Raw genomic sequence first — 23,375 nt, 5'->3', positions numbered from 1 at the left:
ACTCTAATTCCTCTTTGACCATATCGTGAGATTCTGTGTTTGACTCTTGTCAGTCAGCAAAACCACCGCAGCTCCTTGCACTGCTCTCCTGCAGCACAGCCCACGCTCAGCAGACCCTGCTTTACCCTGCTGCCCAAGCAGACCTGTCAGAGCACCATTGCAAAACAAGGCTAGCAACAGAGATTATTTGGATCAGCATGAAATTTTGGATCAGCATGAGATCTAAGGAAAAATCTGGTTTCAATTCTGGCTCTAAATCCCAGCTGGACATCTTAATGCACTTTTCCTCCTTTGTGATTTCTTCAAAATGAAGCATAATTTAATTATTAAAGCAGATGCAACAGCAAGTTCAGCACAGAGAATCAAGTTTTACAAGGAACTCAAGACCATGAGCAGGCGTCATTCGGATGAGAAGACTGTGAAGGCTTAAGACAGCAAGCAATGAGACAAAGACAACCAGACTGAGAAATCAGAATCAATCTGAAATCAGAAACCAGAATCAATCCCTTGTGAAGCATCTTGGATGGGATTCTCTAGTCTAGGAAGCACTTCTTCCCAGCACTATTCCCAAGAGTATCTTGAATTGAAGTACAGAAACACCTCCTTGTGAAAACAAGATCATTTTTCATATGGTGAAGAGACTGTGTACAGCATCTGAGCCATCATGTTGACATGGTTAAGACCAGCCCTCGGTCTTATGTCAAGTGAGTCACCAACTCTTTTTGTTACCACAAAACCAGACATTAAGCACTGAGTCTTTAAATAGAACACAGCCTGCCTACTTTCACCTCTACTAATCAATAATTGTATCAAGTTCAATACACAGAGCAACAACATGCCTGTAAGAGCTACTGTTTCAAGAGGAGCTCTAAGGGGCTCCATCCCACCTAACACTAATTCAGAGCTCCCAGCTCTTTGTTTTTCATTCAAGATGCCTTCATTCTTGTTCACTGCTCAGTCTCACAGCCTTGGGGTAACACTTATCCCAGAGAACCAAATTTCATTTGAAAGAGCAGCACAGTGTCCTTATGAGATTTCATGGGTCCTTCTCTGTGTAAATCAACAAATAAGCCTGCTCCAAAAAGATTTATACTTTGTTCTCTTACATCACCAGAAAAAAACTGGCAACTACAGTTCACTGCGACTATTACAGCCATTTACAAGCAACACAAGGTTTCTTTGAGTAGTAGAGATGCTTCAGTTAGATCAGGAGGCCTGTTCTGACTTTCAGTAGCTACCAAAAAAAATAATTTTCTGTTCCACAATTCTCAGGAGGAACACAGCTTGTAGAAAAAGTCTTCCAGTTTATAAAAGAATTTTCTGCAAACAGTGATTTCAAAGGTATCTGAAATTTGCTTCATGCAAGAGTGATAAATACATGACTCAGCAAGCAAGGGCACATCAAGCTGATGCTGCATTTAAGCACTGCACTGTTCTGGTATCTTATATTCTTCTATGGTTATACCAGTTCCCTGAAAAAAAGAAATCCTTGGAAATGTCAGCAACAAATTAGAAATATGCATTGAAAGTCCCAACAAAAACCCTAGAGCCCTTGAGATTTTTCATGACCTGTTTTTTTTTTTTTCCTCCAGATCCTGGCTAGGATCACACACTCCTAGTAGTATGCCACAGGACCAGATGGGGACTTTCAAACATTACAGAAAAAAGCAGTCTTTGACCTTGTTTAGAGAAGGAGCTTGGTACACGAATGTAGCACGCTATTCAGAATATGGTCAGCTTAAGCAAAAGCTGCATTTGTGCTCTCAGAGAGGCAGTGTGAGAGAAAGGATGAAAAAACAAGCCAAAGCAAACCTCTGAACAATGGTTACCGTGTTCTGCGAGGATGGCTCAAAGCATTTTACATTAACTGCCCACAAAGGCTGACCTTGCAAAGGGTAAAGTGGTTTTGCTTTTTAGATTCCTTCTGTAATCACAGATGAAGACAAAAGGTGTTTGCTTTAAATGTTAATATCAGAAATGACAGGTATGATACCTTGAGTATTACAGGCCTTAAACTCATGCTACTACAATTTTCGTTTTGTAATCCACATGCAATTCCAAATACATTTATTTTACTTTAAGAGTGGATGGGGAAGAGTGTTAAAATACAGAGTTCAATACATGAACGAAGTCAGCTTCAACCTGACACTGCAACTCGTCTCCAATTGGCAGCCTCAGCTCCTGTGCTGTGCTGTTTTTACTTAACACCAGTCTTTATAGAGAGGACAAGGACCAGGAGTACTCCTTAGGATTTAACTGGTTAAATACAACATACTTTTAAAGACCTAGTAAACTGCTTCTATGCCTACCACAAAGGAGCACCAGGAACAGGCTTTCAGAAGACTTGGTCTGAAGTGGCTACAGAAGATCCAAATTGCTTCTGTTCACCAAATGACACGTGCAATAGCATATGTAAATTAGCAATTAAAAACTGAAATCCTGTTAAGGACAAAAACAGAATTGGAGGTTTTCTCAGAAGTGCTTAAGGTAATGCGGTTAAAATGCTGTACTACTAGAAGTTTATCATACTACTATAAGAAAAGGTAATTAAATTCACTGATGTCTCTCAACAATAAGATGAGAATTATGCACTATAATCACAGAACCACAATTCTGCTGACAGCTTCGCCTTTAGAGGGACTGTAGTGCGTAAGATTTAAAACCTGTAGTCATAATTATATCAGTATCTTTAAAGAGAGGAATCACTTAAAACTTTGAATATAAGTACAAAGAAAAGGCAACAAATAAAAGGAGACAGACTCCAAACTCTGCTCTTCACATTTGGAGAAAATACATTTTCAAACTTTTCCGACTTTCTGTTAGTCCTCAAAGACCTCCCTACATACTTTGCTTCGTTCTTCCTATGTTCTTTCTTGACTCAGGGGGTGGTGAGGAACTGGCACAGGCTGCCCAGAGAAGCTGTGGATGCCCCATCGCTGGAGGTGTTCAAGGCCAGGTTAGATGAGGCCCTGAACAACCTTATCTATTGGGTGGCATCCCAGCCCATGGCATGGGGGGGTTGGAACTGGGTGATCCTTGAGGTGCCTTCCAACCCATGCCATTCTATGACTATGTTCCTGTGGAGGGCTGGATATTATCCTGGGTAGTCTTGTCATATGAAGTATGGAACAGCACAGTTTTTACAGAACATAACTCACATTTCTAATGCTGTTACACAAAGGTTGTGGGAGAGTTGGGAGGGAGTATTCTTCACAGACAGAATTTCTAGGTTGGAAGAGACCTCTAGACCATCAAGTCCAACCTCTGACCTAACACTAGCAAGTCCTCCACTAAACCATGTCGCTAAGTTCAACATCTAAACGTTGTTTAAAGACCTCCAGGGATGGTGACTCAACCACTTCCCTGGGCAGCCTCACAACCCTCTCAGTGAAGTTCTTCCTAAGATCCAACCTAAAACACCCTGGCACAACTTTAGCCCGTTCCCCCTCGTCCTGTCACCAGGCATGTGGATGATCAGAATCACTAACAAAATCTAAAAAAAAAAAAAAAGGTGGGACCCAAATTCTTCTGTTCTTGAAACTGAAGTGAATCTGTTCACAACTTTTGCTCTTGGAAGGAAAAACGTGAACTTCAAAGTTCTCCATATTTGTGTTCAGTGAACTGCTGAGGACAAACACTGGCCAGAACATCTGCATTACTCATTTCACAAACACCTTGCAGAAAAGCAAACAACCGCATATCCATTGACATTGTTACTGCTTTTATGGAAGATCTGAATCTACAAAACCTTTCAAGAAAAAAACTAACTGCATGGGTAAGATATCTAGAGTTGATATGTAATGTCAAAAGTCACTAGCTTATTACTAAAGGTCAATCAATTTTTCACAAGGCTTCCGCAATTTCTGAAGTACATCTGTATTTTACAGTAACAGCAGCACTCTTATGGAGAAATCAAGTATTTTGATTTTTTAAAAAGCACAGATCTCCATATTTGGAAATTTTAACACGTTGGACACATGCAGAAAAGTTGTATTCTACTTAAAGGACTTTACATAGCACTGGGAAGGTAGAAGACAGAAGATGTGGTATTGGTGTCCCAGTATTAACAAACAGTTTAGTTTTAGTTGATTTTTCTTACTGCTTGGAGCTCAGCTCTTGAGCAATTTTCAGTCTTCCTTCAGCCCCATGGAGTACTTCCTGCCCCTTCTAACACATCAATTTTTGTGCCAGACATCACACCACCCACACAGGCTCAGAAAGGAACCACTGCACGACCAGATGCAAACCTGCTCAGCAGTCTTTGTGTGAGCTGCACTGGTCTGAGGGACCCTCTCGCTGGCACAACAGCAGCAGACTCCTGCAAGAACTGATCGGGTGTGACAGAGCCCATCTGGGGACCAAACAGGAAACAAGCTATGCAATTGCAGGAGAGATGAGCACATTTTGAAGTTCAATCTGACATGCTGAGCTATTTTGCTTGGAGTAGTTAGGTATTAATGAAGAACCGTGTGACCTGAGCATGGTTTACAGGAAGAGACAGCAACACGCATTCACAAGTGAATGCTCCTCTCAATGTTACTCAGCAACATGAAAAATAAGCACCACACATAAGACGGTTAAGTAACATCCAAAGTCTGAAGGGATTTGAATTTCAGTGAAGAACAAATTTTACCTGGGGGTGAAAAGGCATGTGTGAGGTGGGGAGGGGGGTTTAAAAAGGAAATGCTGTCAAAGCTTTAACTGTAACATAGATAAAAGGTTGTATAATTATCATTTATGTAACTCCTGCAGAAACTTAAGGTAAAAAAACACCTTTACCTTTGTTCCAAGACACATTGTTCTGCTGCTACAGATCTGCTAGAGCACTTCAATTTTACCTTGAGAATACAGTCCTGAGGTATTTAATTACCCTGTCAAGACCACTAAATGGTCTGGCACCATGCCCCTTCTCTGAATCTCTGCTGATTGATAGCATCAATAAAATTCACTAGCTTTAATTAAACCTTCAAACAGGATCCCCTTTTGCCACTCACTAGATCAATGTCCTTTAGTGCTGTAAGAACAAAATTGAGGAGGTAAAGAGGGTTTCTCTCACCTTCACAGCTCTTGCCCCCCGGTATTTTAATGGACTTTTTACTCAGTTCATATATATTTCATCGCTCTCCAGGGAGATCAATGAAAAAATTAATATAGAAAATGATGCTACCAAAGTTTTCTTCTAAAAATATCAATGTTAGAGAAGACAATCTTTTTCTGCTGCACCAATATAGAAATCAAACTAGTATGCTTCTTTATTCTGCATTTTATTATATCCTGTGAAGTGTTTTCAAGAATACTATCAGAGGTACAAGTTCACAAGGGTGAAGACCTTAAGCTGCTACAATTGAGGACAATTTCCTTAAAATTACTGTAAATCTAAGTAATGGTTCACGGCACCAAGTGAAATTGCACATCATAAAGCCAAGTTTTAAGGACATGCTGACTCAGAGGACATTATCAAAATTGTGGCATGACATGCTTCAAGTATCCCCTTGCTGAACTGCACTTTTTTGGGCATGTGTAAAGCAAATAGCTCAGTATTCACTCCTGTTAAATTCATAACTAGCTGTTTTTAATTACACAGCTTTCTACAGTAGGGCAGTTAACTAGGTGATAATGATGACGAAGTAGGACTTGTGCATGTAGCCAAATAATTTGTCAAACTTTCTTACAGCTTCCTGTTGGAATTATATTACATGTGAAGGCAGTTTTTTTTAAACATATGCAAAGCTATGAAGAAGTGGGAGGAAAACCTACAGATTTAATACTTTAGATAAAATATTTCTTAAATCTGTATTCCCCTGACAGGTGATAATTACCCATGTAAATACTCTAATAGTCAAGAAAACTAAAAAAAAAAAAAAAGAAAGAGGAAGAAGCTCTACTAAATTTGATTTTTAAGAAGCACTAGCTAGATAGAAGACAGATAATCAATGCTATCTTATAAAAAAGGATAACAGCTAGGCCTGTAGCTAGGCCAAACCATTTTTCCCCTCTACACTGCAGATTTCCATACGTGCCTATACACGTATCACCAGCACTGAGAACTAAGACAGCTGTCAGCTCCTGTACAGAGAGGCTCTGCTGCTTCAGGCCCTCTCATGCTGGAGAGCTGCAGGATGGACAGAGGGAAGTTCCTCGGCCCTACTTCACCTTGTGAGGGGGAAACAAACACGATGTTACTCTGTTGGCTGCGTCCCTTGGGAGCTCTGAACCACCAAAGACCACATCCATCACTCATACACCCCAGCATCCACAGACAACAGCCAGGCTGAGCTTTCCCTGTGTCCTCCTGGTAGCCCCAATTGACATTAAAAGCTGCCTCTTATTCAGGATCTTACACAGCTCTGTACCAGTTCAAGGACAGGATATTTGTTTGCCCTTTCCATTCCATTTTAGACTTATTAGCACTGAAGGCATTTACAACACACCAAAAGGTATGGCCACACAGATAACCTTGCAATAAATTCATCTGAGTCTTTTTGATGGAGCTTTCCCAGGAATGAGGGCAGGAAAAGTCACTGATGATCTCCCTCCTCCCAAGCAGAAACTGAATAAAACGTGCACTGAATTTTCTTATTCCTTTGCAAAAGGAATGATGACACTTGCATGCTGTTTGCTCCTCAGAGTTTTTCAGACTTGGGAAGAAGAGATCTTTTTGTGACAAAACAAATGAAAAAAACAAAAACCAAATCAATGAACAAGCAAATGGGTAAGCAGAAAGATCGCTCAAGGCACAGAAATCCATGTTCTCTGTTCTATTTAAGAGCCAATGAAAAAGTACTTTCCAGCAGCAGCTTCTTCTGAAAAAAAAAAAAAAAAGAGCCATAGCAAGTCTTTCACCTCTCCGATACAGCTTGCTTTTACACTGAAGTTGCATAATTCAGTGAAGCCCAAAATTCACAGGCTACCTGCAATATAAATACACCAACTTAAAAGTATTTCATGAAGCTTTCCAAAGGACAGCCCTCCCTCTAAAAAGGTAGCAAGTAATTGGTTTCAATGTTGCTACCCACACAGAAAAAACATAAGCCAGCAATCTGCAAATTTGTGGTTTGAGTACATTTTACTTCAAAAGAACAGTAGGTGGCAGCCCTTTTAGGGATGGAGGAATGTAACCAGTGACTGTAGAAAAGAAGCAGCGGGTCAGATGTACCTGTCATGCACCCAATACAGAATGCCACAGACTGGGATCAGGATTTGAGCAGGAATGCTCCCACTTCAGCCACTACATGGAGGTATCAACTACAGACAAATTGGAACACTGTGGTCCCTGAACCCTTACGAAGGCTCCGCAAAGGTCCTGGTCTTGAGAGCTCTGAAATAACACCTCAAGTCTTGAAACACATTAGGAATCCTCCTAGCCTCTTCTTCTCCTGCAGTGTGGAAGGAGGTAAAGACAGACTCTTTAAACAGTACATAGGGAGAATCCAGTCATGAAAAGTTGGCCTGAAATATGGCTTACCCCCAAGAAGGGATAAGGGAATAAAGCAGCCTTTCCCCAGGTGATGTACACTAACATTGAAAGATGCTGCTGAAATTGAACAGAGCTAAACATGGGTAGCTAGAGTCATTATTTGCCATGTAACATGAGAAAAAGCAACATTCAGAGATACTTTCTTGTAAATAAAGAGATGACAACTATTTTGTTTGCTTTACCTTAGCACTTGAAGAAGGCAAGAAAGGAAAAGCAGTGTCACCCCCCACCTCAATCTATTTTCACTTTTTCCCCCCCAGACTTTTTTTTTTAAACAGTACATTTCTATTTGCAGAAATTTGGTGATGTTTACATTAATCACTCAGGGGCAATGGGTGCAAGCTAGAACATTGGAGGTTCTGCTTAAATGTAAGACAACTTTTTCGTGGTGAAACTGGAACAGGCTGCCCAGGGGTGTTGTAGAGTCTCCTTCTCTGGAGACATTCAAAACCCGCCTGGATGCATTCCTGTGTGACCTGATCTAGGTGTTCCTGCTCCAGCCAGGGGACTGGACTAGATCTTTCAAGGTCCCTTTCAATCCCTAACAACCTGTTATTCTGTAAACTGAAAGATGACCAAGAAGTCATATGCTGGAAACATAAATTCAAGTCACCTGAACCCCCTGTAAGGAATCTATTTGATTTGGGAAGCCTGGATTGATTCTCTGTATTCACCATCCTTTTCCTTTGAATATTTACATAGTCCACAGAACTTGTCATCCTGAGCAGATGCATTTCTTAGTTTTGCAGTCTAAGATATACCTAAGATACAACATACCTGTAACATTACTGGAGAACTAATCCATGCCCCTTTCCCCCAGAAGACTGCTTTATAAGCTGCACAAGCTTTGGGCGTACTAAATGGCTTTCTTCCATATTCCCTCACCAAGTAGAACATGGGAGAGGCTGCCTTCAGGCAAGCCTACTAAAAGCAAGTAGGTAACTTTCTGCAAAGCATCTATCCAAGTCTTTCCATGACTCAATGTTTATTAACTGCAGCATATATAAGTTACAAATAGCATCATGCATTCAATAAACCTCATGAATCCAGAACAGTTCGGGCAATCTACCTGAATTCATGCCATCTTATATCTGCCTGCTATTTTTTTTTTAAAGTTGCTCAGCATTGCTTTTTAACTCCAAAGCCTTTACAAGGTGAGCTTTATCTTACAGCTCAAATATGACCCTAGTTAGAGGGCAGTCACTGTCCAAGTGATCAGCTAGCAAACCCTGCTGTTTAATGAGAAAGAATAGGCTGGCTGGCCCCTGTGCTGCCTCCAGGCACGAACACCTGTGAAACACATTCAAAGGCCCCCATTCCCTGACAATTTTATTTCATCTCCTTTCCTAAGATTTCAGAGTCCAACAATTGCTCAAATCGATATCCTGACTCTTCTGATAATGGAGTAATTGCTTAATGCTACATTTCCAAGGTATTAATGTGAAACTTTAGTACACATGAATAACATGTGCTAATTACAGTGTCATTTCCCCATCACCACAACCCCACCTTTGGAGACATTTAAAGCCATTTTATAAGAAAGAATAAAACGTGATTAAATGTGGTTGGAGCGAACAAAAACACAGTTGGTAAGAAGTCTCAAGATTCCTTTCTCTAGAAATTGAGGGAATTGAATTTAGGTAACAAGAGGTGCAGTTGTTATAACAAAGTGAAAAAGCAGGAAACCCTAATATTGGAGAAAAACAAGGCATATAAATATGGAACAACCTTGAAATCCAGTAATTCACAGACCTTTATAAACAAACCAGTTATCTCAGCATTTCATTTTAAGGATGTGAGCGAATACTCCTTTAGGCTGCAACTGTCTTGTTTAATAAGCAAATTATACTGTCTTCTTTGCAAAAAAAAAAGTAGGAAGCATACAGTGCAATCTTCAGACTATATGCAATACTGCATTTATTACTTAAGCATGCAAAGCATATGATCTGATGTCACCTAATTGAGATATCACCTAATTTAAGCTCAAATATAAAATATTAACAATTATCATACATACCAATTTTGTATATTCAATTATAATCTCTAGGTGGACTACAGGACTAATCATCTGCTCCATGGTGAAGTCCTAGGCAAGTTTATTAGCATTAGCAGAATGCTTACGTTGTACTTGGAAAGGGAAAATGCATCATGCATCTTAACAAGAAGTCAAAACACTTCTGTTTCTTTAAACCATAAAGAACACTACATACTTTTATTGTTTTAGTTTGAAGTCTCAATCCATTCAGAGTGTTGATAGCTTTTTCGGCATCCTTGGGATCAACGTAGTTCACAAAACCATAACCCAAGCTCTGTCCTGATAAAACAGACGAAGAAGAATGAATGTTAGTACTGCTATGCTACACAACAGATAACTAAAGGTGTTAAGAACTTCTATGGGCACACTGAGCAAAAAATTGCTTATATTGAAGAACAATTATCTGCCTCAATGAAGTTTCAAAGGCTTACATCTTATTTTGCCAATAAGCCTGGGGGCTTTAGCTTCCTCTGCTCCCATGGGCTGCCCTAAGTTCAACGCAGAAAAGGCTACAGTCATTTTAATGAAGGACTTAAATAGCTATGTGAAATATGTTCAGGATTTTGTTATGAACCATTAGAGATAAGAGGAAGCGCAGGACCTTCCAAGTTAAAATACCAGAAATCCACCACTGAAGTATCAGAAATCCATCATTCACTCCTCAAATTTTTAGTTGAATATGGAAAATATAGCAAAAGTCTGTAATGGTATATGAAAATGAGCGCATTTCAAACATACTTAATATCAGAATTTGAGACAAGAGATCTTTGGAGCAGAACATTTCTACAGATGTTACACACTAAGTGGAACCTCACAGTAACAAGGGGTTTAAAAGGTAATTTTGTTCTATATTCAAGCCAACTGCCACAAATAACTGGATATCAGTCAAATACAATTAGAATAAAAACACAACATTATCAGGTTCTTTACATATCTGAATTTTTACTTATCTGAATTACATAATTCAGATCACATATGACTATAAAGCATTGTAATTAGCTCTTAATCAGAACCACAGCCCATTTCTAATACTATTGTATATGAGCACTTAAACCCTTGAGACTTTAGCTGGAGATATCTCAAACTTCAAAGCCTAGAACATATCTGCCTTCAGCAGCATACTACATTGAGAAGTTTTTTAGTGCACAAGAACAGAAACAGGTACCAAAGTTTAACGCAGTGAGAGTATACTACTGAATAGATGGATCCTTCATTAGCACAGACCTTTTAAAAGGTTTAAAATCCTATACTTCTTGACTATTCTTTTTTAACAAAACTGGAAAAATTAGGTCCAAAAAACAGAGTCAAAAGACAAAGCAATGGGAAGCATCCAACATAGCCTAATCACAAAAAGTTAAAGAGATTATTTGGAAGCACAGTTTGTATAGAGGATAAACACTATTACATAATGCACAAGTGGCAAATTAATTGCCAGGAAAAATGAAGAAGCATCCATGCTGTATCGAATTCTCATGTACCTAAATAGCACATATTAAATATGCAAAGCAAAAAAGATGCAACGTTTGCAACTATTTAGGACAGACAAAGCCCCACCACTGCTAGCATTTTGTACAAGTTAGCCTACCACAGCACTGAAAGTTCAGAAGACAACCCCCTCTCCCAGGCTACACTCAGTCTTCACTGTGCATTATTCTGGGGAGGTAACAAACAAAAAAACTGTCTAGAAGCAGCTTTAAACAACTTAACATATACAATGTTATTAACAGAAAAACATCAATAAACAACAAGGCAAAGCCTGGAGTATCCTGCTCTAGACATCCCTACTCTGAGCAGGGGGTTGTACTTCATGATCTGCAGATTCCAGCCTTCAATCTCAGTTTTGTAACAATATAGAAACATGCAGAAGCATTTTTGTGTTCATTTATGGCTTACCTAGATATAGCTAAGTTCTCTATCCTAGAAGTGATTTTTCTCTTATTAGTTTAATTACAGCAGAGCAATTTCTATACCTGTCACCTCCATCACTCCCACCGTCTGCAGAAACTCTTCCCTGCAGTGTCTCAAAAAAGAGCAACTTAAATGTCTTTTTTGTGCACAGCTTTTATTTTTGTCTTATTTCCTAAGGCAGAATTCTGATGTTTGGTGTTATTAGTTTTGCTCTAGGAAAAAAAACTTATTTAAACCACAACCTTAGAAAAAAAAATCTAAGACAAAGCTATTTCCCGTAAGATGTTCCCAACAAGCTACTATTTCCAGAGTATAGAAAAAGACGTGCAGAGACTTTTACTCTTCTTTTTGTGATTTTATTTTTCACACAAAAACATCCAGCCCACTGCAGGCAAACAGTATCCAACCATTACAAAGGATACTATTCATTCTCAGTTCTTCCAGACAATGACTTAGTTAAGCTTTGTTAACATTAGTAGATTCATCAAGTTATACAAAAATCTAGCAATTTCCTCAAGAGAAGCTTGAACTAATTTCTGTAGGCTTATTCTGTTATTTTACAATTAAAAAATGCTTTCACTGTAATGGCGATCAGACACTGGAGCATGGTCAAACACCAGATCTCCAGAGCTCCCTTCTACCCTTTATGATTCTGTGTCATCCTTTGTGATTCTTTATCCCAAAACAAAACTGAAATAAGTTATCATAAAAATTCAAAGGTATTTAAGTCCGTCATTCCAAAACCCTTCTTATAACTCTGAAGATGGTTAAGAGGTAAGATTTTCTAAATAGCGACGAGTGAAATTTTGCCTGACGATCAGTGGTTTAGTTGCATGATATCAATCCTTAAAAGTAAAGAAAATAAAATAAAATCACTTTGTTCACAGATGCCCATGAGAAGATGAAACTTGGCTCTCAACAAGCAATACAAATAGTTGGAAATTGAATCTGATTTACTCCAATCGGATAGACGATCGAAGGGCTTTGAAGGGCTGCTCTTAGCTCTTCAGTCAAGGGAAGATAATTAAGAGGTTTGCCAGTTCACATACAGATGGCTGAGTTCTAGAAAATCCAGGCAAACATACCTGACAAAGCGCTAGAAGCATCTAACTCAAACAACCCATCAGGTATCCCAATTATTGCGAAGTGTCCCTGACAGCTAGTGTTATCCCCCACCTTTCCAACCCCCAAACACACACACACGTTTGGGGGAAACAAAGTTGAGTTAAAAGGACTTAAAAACCAAGTTCTCCTTAAGTGTTTCAACGCCACACAAGTACTAACCTGTGCTAACACCAATGTGTACCTAAAACACCCAGGGCAAGTCCCACCTGACTAGGTTCAGATGGGGGAAGAGCGAAGAGCAGCCTATCTGTTGCACACACATTTCACTCATTGCTTGAAATTGAAGGTAGCTGGACAGGTTCTGGACAGGTTCTCATTCAGTGCAGAGGAGTCTTCTCCTCAATATGTAAACCCCTTGCTTTCTAAACCAACTACACAAAAACTACATGCACTTAAACCAAATCATCCACTACACAGAAGACAAACATCATTATTTAACAATCATAATCACTAATTTTTGTTGCCTGAAGCTAAAGATTAAGCCAAACACTGACAGAAAATTGCTCTGGACTTTTTCATCTGTGACTCTTTCATAACAGCTAATTCCACACACACCGAGGTAGAAATCTGCCTTGTTTTCAAGTCCAGTAACACACTTAAGCACACTTGCCTCTATGCTTCTTGTGGTTACTTCACAGCACTTTTTAAAGCTGTTTCTGTATACTTTCTACAGGATTTTATGCTTGGGACACAAGGACACTATGAATATTAAACAGTGTGGTGTAGGTTAAAGAAACACCAAGTACTGGGTAAGAGAAGAAATCAATTGAAGACAAGACAAAGTAACAAGATTATCTGGAAGGAAAAAATCTGGATTACAGCAAATAGAACATTCCTAAAAACAGGGCCTGTTAACCAGGTATCATCACCAGTAAGGCAAAAAGCAAAAACACACAGAGCTGGACAGGGAAGCTCAATAGAGCATTACTTCCTCTCCACCTCAAGGAGAACAGGACAGATGTGGAACTGACTCTCCTGAACCTTATAACTTTTCACTTAAGAGGTGGCCTCTCCCATAAGCTACTAAAACCTGTAACCGTATGATCACACAATCATCGTCTCATAGTAAGACTATCAATAGGAACAGAAACTAATCCTTTACTGTTATACCACGAGGGAAAACAGTTTAACTTTTCTTTCAAGAAACTTTGGTAAGAGACCACACACAGCAACAAAACTGCCTCTCACAATCCTGGAAGAGAGAAAGAACTTAAAGCAAAGGTTAGTCTGAAATTTCATATTAATGACATTTTATGTGTTACTGGCACATGTAACGAAACCAGGTTTGAGCCTGAGTGCCATAAAAGGCTTTTTTTTTTTTTTTTTTGTAAAGAGACATGTCTTTTTGAACCAAGAGGTGTTATATTCATCACTAACTGGGAAGCGTTCACCATCATGAGTACTATGAGTATACATGAGGAATATTCACTTTATGGGAAGTTATTCCATTTCTGTTTCAAGTTTTCTACAAGTTTTAAACTTCATAAATTTCATGCGACCACCACATATGACGATGTTGTAAAATGAAGAGGTAATATTTTATAGAATGCCAAGTCACTTCTTGGCACTGCAGTCAAAGCCAGAATGAATTCTACCACAACAGGGGATAGAAAGTAACATTTCAAACGTTTTAGTTCTAGGTCTCTGAAAGAGGCCTAGTGGAGATCCACATGCACTCTAGACAAATGTAGACTGAGTATTATATCATTAAGGAAAAAGCAACTGAAGAACATAGTGCTTCATTACTTAGGAAAGACAGTAGACTTTAAAGGCACTGTTAAGCCACAGACCAACTAAGTTTCAAGTAGACAGAAGGAAAGAAATGGGTTGGAAGATATAGCCATGGGCAGTGCCTTTCAATTTACCACCATGCCTTGCAAAGTGTCACATTGTGGTTTTTTTTTGCTTTAAAAACACACAAGCTCTAATTCACATAAGTTGTGAGAGGAAAAATCATAAATGAGCTAGTTCCATTCTGCTCAGGCTGTTTCACAACTGACTACTAAAAACGAAGCCTATTAAAATATTGTGCACAGCTGCAAAAGCACAAAGAAAATCCTCTGCTGCACAACACTGAAAGTCTCAACAGGATGCTACCCACAGAGAAATTTGTCCTACAGAGTATATGTAAGAGAAGCGATGTCTGTTGTCCATTCTTAATGATTTGCTTTTTTATGTAGAAGCAATATTCCTTACAGCAGAATAAAGCCCTTTTAACTGGTAAAACATTTTCCTACTTCTGCAGACAAAAAACGTTCAGGTTTCTGAATGGGAATAATCACAGTCTATACCCTGTTAATTAAGATCTGCTAAAGGATTTTTTGGTTATTTTCGGCAGCTGCCTCAAGATTTCTGAACGGGCTGATTACAGCAGAATCCTGTTCACAAGAACTGAATTTTAGAAGCAAAGATCATGTGGACACTTTCTGGCTGGGCTACTGCAGTAGCAGTGGAGTGAAGGAATTACAAGATTGAGGAACTTAATTGGTTGCTTAACTGGTTGTTCAAAAAATCCACATCAAATCTTATTCTTCCTTTAGTAACTCAAGGATTTGTGGAGTTATAGAAAAATATAGCATGAAATTACACCATACATTTCCACGAAGCACAGCTATTTACATTGTTTAGAAGAGGTTACTACTTAGTCACAGAATGCTCAAAATCCATTACAAGCTATTTTGCTTGGCCATCATTATTTACTTCTGTAGTCCTTTCACATAAGCTTGGGAAGGAATAGGAAATCTAGAGAGAAGATTTATTTATTTCATGCTTTATTACCTTGTTACTATCCAATTAGTTCATGAAGAAGTCATAAGCAAGAAGGTAAAGAAGACTGGTGATATGAAAGAAAAAGGTAGTGGTGCTGGCCAAACATCACTTACTAACTAAAGAAGTCCTCTACTGGAGAAGTTTCATGTAGCTAAGTATTTCGTGCATGAACACAAAACTGGTGGTGTCTCCTTGCTATTCTTTATCTATTAACCGGCAGTTTTTACAGGCTGAACAGCAAATGGTCATCACCTGTCCAAGCCAGCAATTTGTATCTCCACTGCAGTAAGGGCAGCACCTACAACCAGCAGAAAACAATAAAAGACAACAGTCTTTATTCTTCCTAGATATTCTATACATAATTAAAACATCCTAGCAGTTTGTAGTAAGTTTTTCTCTTTTTACTGTTTTATCTAAGCTGCCTGTTTTGGGGGATACCCAGAACTTACTTCTGAACAGTGAGTTTTGAGTACGCTGGAACATAAGGAAAAACTGGAAGACTGAAAGAGACACACTAAACTAAGTTATTTACCCATAACAACCCTGGTTTCTTCTTTCAAAGAAACATGCATTAAAAGAAACATGTGTTCATGTGTTAAGGTTCTCTTACATTAAGAGTACTATGCCAACACCTGAGACAGGCCATTCAGCCCAACCATGGGAATTCCCAACTAGGAATTAATATCCTGTTTTACAGCCACTCCTCTCAACTTTCTAGGGTTAGTGGCTTGCCTGACAAATATTCTTTTAAGAAAAAACATTCTTGCCAACTGCCATTTCCTTCCTTTTTCCTTCTAGGAACAGCTGCAGCACCCACAGGTAATGGCTTTTCTTTAGAAATGCCATTAGAACTGTCACGTAACAGCTAAATTCCTTCTTGCTGCATTTCCACAAAAGGACAGGAAGGGCAAGAGTCTTCAGATCAGACAGCTTTCTTGAAGGACAAATTAAAGAGACCCTCTCCCTTTGACTACTGTACCTGTAAAACAGAAGTAACTAAAAAAAGGTATGACTAAAGTATGCACCAAAAGAAAACTTCTGTAAGGAGACAGTTGTCTGTGAAGCACCTTCTGTCTGCAGTGGACAAAAGATGACAAGTGTTTTGTAACAGACCTTGGAGTGGAAGATGGCTGTAATGCTTCTGTTACATTTTCAACCCAAGAGCTACCACTCGGTTTCAGGAGAAATGTACTTGTAAAGCCTGTAGGCAGCTCAGAACCAAGAAGAAATACTAATTCAGACAAGCGCCCAAAGCAGCATCTTCAACAGCTCTTTACTCAATGCTGCTGGGCTGGATGTGCAGTAAGAGGGAGTTCAGCCATCTGAACTGTGCAGTCCTGTTAACGAGGCTTTGCCTGAAAGTGCTCAAGTGTCATTTACAATCTGCTACACCTTAAGAGAAAGGCTTGAAATGTAGGCAAGTATGAGCTTTAACTTAACAGATGTTAAGCGAGCCCTTTTGAAAGCTACTTCTAAAACACAGCTAAGGCTGTATCACACGGAGGTGAAGTCCCTGAGAGGCCATAAATGCGCAGTCAACTCAAGTGCTGCGTTTTCAGTTGTCCTGGAGCATTTTATCTCTTGAAAAACGATGCATGTTGTTCTGTCTGACAGCATGGTTAGAGAGCAGTTGATTAGCAGGGAAGTTTTATTTCATGACTCATTAAAGCATCTTGGTAAATTACAAGGCTTCCCTGTATTTTTTTTTTTGGGGGGGGGGGGGGGGGGGGGGAAGGGCGTGGGGGAGAGGCAGAACCATTTTGTCCCCAGGAATTTCTGCCAATATCAAGCCTAGCTGTCCAGTTGTCTGCTGAGTCTATGTCTTCATGATTCTTCTATTTCAAGAGCTAATGTTGAAGAAGACTTTCCAACACACATCCCAGACAAAATCCAAAACTACTCCTGTAGAACTTTGTATTTTTTGCTTGAGCACACGTGGTGTTTTTTTCAGCCCTGCTCCACTAGTATATACACTGGCAATTTTGTCAGGTGACTAAGAGGTGCAGAAAAAAACAGCAGCAGCAAAACTAGAAAAGTTTCTATTCCTACATTTTTTCCTGTGGTCAATCACTTGCTTTATTTCAACCTGCACTCCCCACTTGCATGAACCAAAGGACTTGTAACAGAAACACAGAGAGAAGTCTGAAAGGTTGGCACACCCACCACACGAGGGAGTCCTTGGCTGCTTTGTTTCATAGGACTGAAAGACCTAACACAAGGGCTGAACAAGCTACCTTCCCTAACTGCTGGGTGATATTACCACAGCATCCAGCTCATCATGCCCCCTCTACGTAGTTTTTAAGCATTCCTGTAGGGTCTGCAGACCAAACAAGATAAGACAATTGAGAATTTCAGGTAATCTCCTTTTCCACAAAGAAAATTATCAAGTGTGTAATAACATATAAATACTGGAAGCACCTGAGCTCTCAAAACCTTCTGACTATGGGCTTGCCATAATCTTACATGGTTTCGTAGAACTAATTCAGTAACACAAACCAGTGTATTTAATGGTGAAAGCATATGTACATTTATAAGTTCCATCTGTCCTCCATTTCACTTACTCCTTAACAGATAAAGTAACATAAAAGAAATCACACCACTAGTTCTAAGAGTCAACATCAATAACTCGAAGAACTCAAAATTATCACTCAGTTTCAGGAATTTTGAAGATGAAAATTGCATTGTTTTGAATAAAAATAGAGCAGAATACTCGCATTTCGTTAATAATGCAATCAATACATACCACTGAGCTAAAAGAACTTGTTTCACGTTCTAATATAAAAATTTATGAAACACAGTAACCATATTCTAGAAAAGTTAGAATCTTCAAGTGATAGCAAATTCATACATCTACCTTCCACAGGGAACAATAAAAAAATAAGGCAGCGCTTAAACTAGGATCAATGATTTCAGTATGACGACTTTTCAGGCACCTTGGGCTATTTCAAATCCTGCAAAAACCACCTATTTTGAAATAATGTATTAAAGGAACACAACCATTAAGAAACAGTATCACAAGATGCTAAAACCTATCATCCAAAAACATTTATATAGTCTTTTCATCAATACTTGACAGGGAAGAAGGTACTGCTGAAGCTAAGCATGTTCTAGGAGCTGAAACTATACAAAAAAAAAAAACAAAGTACCCAGTCAGAATTCTTATAACTGAACATCAGCTATGCATGTTACCTTCAGTATTTTACTCTTCAAGATGTCAGCCAAACCCTGACTGAAAATGGATGGTCTTTTCCAGTGAATTTATTTTTCTGCCAACAGTCATGCAAGTGTTCATTTTACATCAAACACTACTTTCAGTAAACTAAGAATAACTTAGTTTAAAGCCAGAGGTTTCTTCATCTGCACATGAAATTAATTAGCAAAGATCTCCTAAAGCACTAAAGAACAAGCCGATATCCTTTCTTTGTAAACAATACCAAGTCAAGTTGACAGAAACTTGACATTAGAAGTGATGCAAGGCCGAAGAAAGCCTGAAGTTACACACACTGGTGTAAGAATGCTGTTAAGAAACATGTATGACAACATTACAAGTCTGTATACAAAAGCTCTCATTTCAATTCACCCCTTAGACCTGTAATTTTTTTTTTTATTTTTTTTTTAAAGTTTTCCAGGAGTTGAACAGAACAGAGGTGCTGTGTTACGTGATTGACATATCAAAGCACAAGTGGCATTGCATGGAAGATGGTGCTGTATGAAGACTAACGTAAAAACCGCAATTAGTCACAGCCTACAGTGTCCTGAGGGCAAACCGGGGGCGGCACTGGAAAGATCAGTGAGCAATACTTATAGCCTGAAGTCCAACTTCATGAGCTTGAAAAGTCTGATGAGGAGTTCCAGGTAAAGGAGTATGAAGTAGTCCGACTTAATTGCTGGAATTCACAGTGGAAGACATCAGAATGCCTCACAACACGGTAGCATAATCCTACCTAGTGGCAAGCCCACAGAGCACTTCTGTTCCACAACAAGGGCATTACTGCCAGCTGGTACCAGCTCTTTTTCAAACGTATTACATCTTCAGAAATTAGCACCATCAACTGAGTCTGCTTTAAGCCACTGCAATTAGCAGAGTGTTATTTTGACACTGAATAAGGCTAGGAACACACACACATGCTATTCACTCAACTGTGCAACTGCAACTAAAATTGTACCTACACAGCCATCTCTCTAATGAGAAGGACTAAAGAAGTACAGAATACCATCAGTATTGCTTCCTCACCATTTACCTTTAACATAATTACTGCTCAAGTATCACAATCCTTTTTAAGTTTGCATTGTGGCTTGAACTGCATTTTAAAAGCAGCTTCAGCAACATATGAGCAAAACGCATGAGCCACTAAACAATTCCCAATTTAATGGCAATTTGTGCTTGTAGATCCAGAAGATGGACTCTATTTACTGAACACGCATAAGTCATACCACTGAGCTAACACGCTAGGCAACTATAAAGAAAATGGCAATTATGAAGAAAACACCTGTAAATCATGATCACTCAGAGATTACTATATTTGATACTATGCTGCCTCTTTCTCCCAAACCCAGTCAGGCTGAATGAAAATAATCAAATATTGATCAACATAATGTATGACAGAATAAACTGTCAAGTAAGACATTTATGTCTGTAATTAAACAGCTAAAACAAAGGCTTTAAGCTATTCTGAAAGTGGAAGTTTCATCACAGCCAGGTTCAACTCCCCCATTCTATTAACTTGGTGTCATTCTATTGCCTTACGTCTTGCGTGCTTTTTCCAGATGGGAAGAACACCATCAGCTGCTACTCCAACACAAGCAATTAACTCTTCCTAGAGACTTTGTTGCTATCAGATTCAAACATGAGGGTGCACCTCTGGTTCTTCCCACAGCATTCAGAGAAAATCAAAGGGAGGAGATACTGTGGATGACATGATTTAGGTGAACCTCACCAAGGGATACACTATATCCAAACAGGAAATCTCACCCTGAAACAGTTTGAAGCAGGGACTGTATGTGGGGATGTACCATTATTTTAGCTTGTATGGAAGCAGAGTGTTATGTTACGGACAGTACAGGAGGCTGAACAAACAATTGTCTTGCCTGTTACAGCCACTCTTGTGTTGAAATAACCAGTGACAATTAGGAACTGCTTGAAGTAACAGTGACTTACCTATGAAGCATGTTTTCTTAAAATTAGCCTGTCATATTACAAGTAGAAGCTCCTTACTATGTTAAGGTGAAACTGTACCATGTACTTTGGTAAACCAACTACTTTTTCAAAAGTGGCTTCACTTTGTTATCACTTTTTTTGCAGTAGCACAATATACCAGCTGCTTCAATACGTAATGGAGCCACCATGAATGTGGAGAAACAGCTAGTGAAAGACTTCTCACTTACTGCACTGCTTGTGGTTGCAGCAGGCAATTACTTTAAAAACATACAGCTCCATAAGCCACACAACATCCTTGGAGTGAATGGGTTTCAGGGTGTGCAGGTCAGTAATGTTGACTAATGCTGCCCAATTGAGCTAGACTTCACAGAAACGTACCTCTGTTACTACAAATACTTGTCACTAATCTCACAGCAGCTACCCTGAGAAGCAGTGCCGGCCTACAGAAATTCCCCACTATTTAAGGCCTCTTAGTAAACACTGGTTTGCCCTAGAATTAACATTTATTCAAACAGTTGGCCTAGAATCACTAGGATGTAACAGAAATACATACCTACAAGCACCTAAAGAAAGGGTGAACAATCATGGTGATGAAACGGGCACCCTGGGTACTCCTATGGTGGAAGCAAAGGGCATTACTTCTGCCAGAAGCACACAAGAACATCCCATGTCACTAAAGGAGTACTGACAATTTGCAAGACCCAATATTCTCATGGGCATCTTGTAAATCCCTGTAATCTGACAGAAACAAGTTCTGTTTTATTTTATTTTTTTAAAGAAAAGTACATACTGCATTAATCTCAATAAAAAAAGACATCATTTGCAGAACAGCAGAATGATTTAATGAAGGTGATGCTCTGATTCACTAGAGCCAGAAAGGTCCCTAATCATATTTAGCCTTAAAAGAACAGTTCCAGTTTTAAAACATCAAGCCCTTGCTTATGCTTTATGTTGAGATCAATCCATGGCTAGAATTTAACATGCATGGATGAATAAACCATCTAAACTTTTTAAAAAGTAGTTTGTTTCGACAGTGTCAGTAGTAAGAACTAACTAGGCAACTTAACGGAATCCCTGTAAAAAGCTATGCAGGTTAAGTCAAACTTTTTATTACCCTATTTGAAAACACGAAGTGTAAAAAAGCTTCTGAACAGTCAAAAACAGTGTCATGCCTGCAAAGGAGCAAAGAGTGAAGTCAAGGTTCAACGAATCAAATGCTATTTTGAGTAATGTAACATCAAGCAAGTTACTTCATTTCCACATGCTCGCATGTCACTTCCAGGAGACATGTGACATGCAATAAATCATGTAGTTTAATATGAAAATGCTCAGTAATTGCCATTAAGTCCTTACCATAACATTAAACAAGTATACAGAATCGGAAAAGGCACTATAACATACAGTATTAACAGGCTTAATACAAGTCTCCATTAATACTGCTCTGAAGCCACAGATGGCCTGTTTGAAAATGCAATTCCTTCAGGATGATTCCTGCAGTCCAGACAATAGGACAGCACTCCAACCACCTGCTACATAGGCCAAGGCTTTCTGTGTCTGTAGCAAAATCGTGCAACACCACAGTTTTTAAAACAACCACTGCTCTTGTGCTATAACACTGGGTCCTCAGGCCACAACACAGACCGCATTCTAATAGCTGTGGGGTTCAAAATATGGACTACCTTAAAAATTAAAAAGATGGTAACAAGAAAAGCCTTCTTTTCCCATCCACCTCCCCAGCTCTGTTAAAAATCTATCTTAAAAGGTTCTACGCAAGTTGCTCCAGAAAGAAATCATCCTAAATCAGTTCAATCCCAATTGCTTTCTCTTCATTTTCACGGTAGTTAAGAAGGATGCTCAAAGCATCCTGCCAGCAAGACAGTTTGACAGGAAGGACCTTTTGTCCATATCCCTTTCGAATTAGGAGTTGTCAGGCTGCCAGAATCCTCTCCTTATGTCAGAACACCATGAAGCAGCAGCTACCAAGAGCCACCACCTTTGACTCAGCACACCACAGAAGAGCAGCCACCTTCAGCTGGCTCCTCCTCTACCTGCCAAACTACTCTCCTACCTTAAGTGGGCTCAAAACGCTGCAGAAATATTTGACTGGTTGGAGTGGGATAAAGGCTGCGAATATCATGTGTATGTGGAACAAATGATGAGAGAAGAGGTGTGGGGTTTCACAACAATAGCAATCCTCCTCTCAGAAGCTGCAAAGAAGTAATTGCCTACTTGTGTTTTCTTCCCTAGAACAGGCACTTGTGCCATAAGGCAAGCTCCTGGAAGTCCAGCTATTTACTGCCTTCCATCCTCAATTTTTTCCCCCACAGCGATTTCCATTTTTGTGACAATAACTAAGATTTTCTATCCTTTGTATAAGTCAAGCATGCAGCCACTTTCCAGACTAAGCCACCTCACTGTTAAGCCACACAGTTTTTCTTCTTGCTTCCCTTTAAGACACAGAGAAGAAAAGAACTTGGTTTGTCTCTCACCTCATCACCACGGAGTGCTTCAAGAAGGCAACATGTTGAGAGTCCCGGATTGAATGTGTAAGTATACTTTCTTCATTCCCCCATAGGGTTAGTTTAGATGCCCTAAAATTAGTCTAGCATTAAGGCAAGAAAGATTTTAGGTTGGAGCGTAAGCTAACACTGTTCAAAGCGATTGTGATGAGACTCAAAGAAACCGTCAGCCTAGTTTCAGCTGAACCAAGAGATCACTCTGAAACTTGGAGTTCACATATGGGGAAACTCTAGAGTTTTTCAGCAGCACAGAGAAGAGATGTGTCTTCCAAGAGCTCTGTTCTCTGCCAGACACCAATGTGGGCTAGAGTTTTTGCACTGATTTCATAGAAGAGAACTACAGGCTAGCAATGTTCATATGTTCAGCAATTAAAGTCAAGCAGA

At 39.3% G+C, this 23,375-nt stretch overlaps 1 protein-coding gene across 33 annotated transcripts in view; it reads right to left on the bottom strand.

The window, feature by feature from the left end:
* Positions 1 to 23,375, bottom strand: part of ELAVL2 (ELAV like RNA binding protein 2) — a 91,435-nt gene that overhangs the window by 19,046 nt on the left and 49,014 nt on the right. For all 33 annotated transcript variants that reach the window (XM_068666823.1, XM_068666825.1, XM_068666826.1 and 30 more), the window contains one exon: positions 9,688 to 9,791. In XM_068666823.1, coding sequence (XP_068522924.1) covers positions 9,688 to 9,791 — 104 coding nt within the window. The remainder of the gene's footprint in view (positions 1 to 9,687; positions 9,792 to 23,375) is intronic.

Source organism: Anas acuta, chromosome Z, assembly GCF_963932015.1.
Source record: "Anas acuta chromosome Z, bAnaAcu1.1, whole genome shotgun sequence".
NCBI lineage: Eukaryota > Metazoa > Chordata > Aves > Anseriformes > Anatidae > Anas > Anas acuta.
This window is presented reverse-complemented; position numbering and strand designations above follow the sequence as displayed.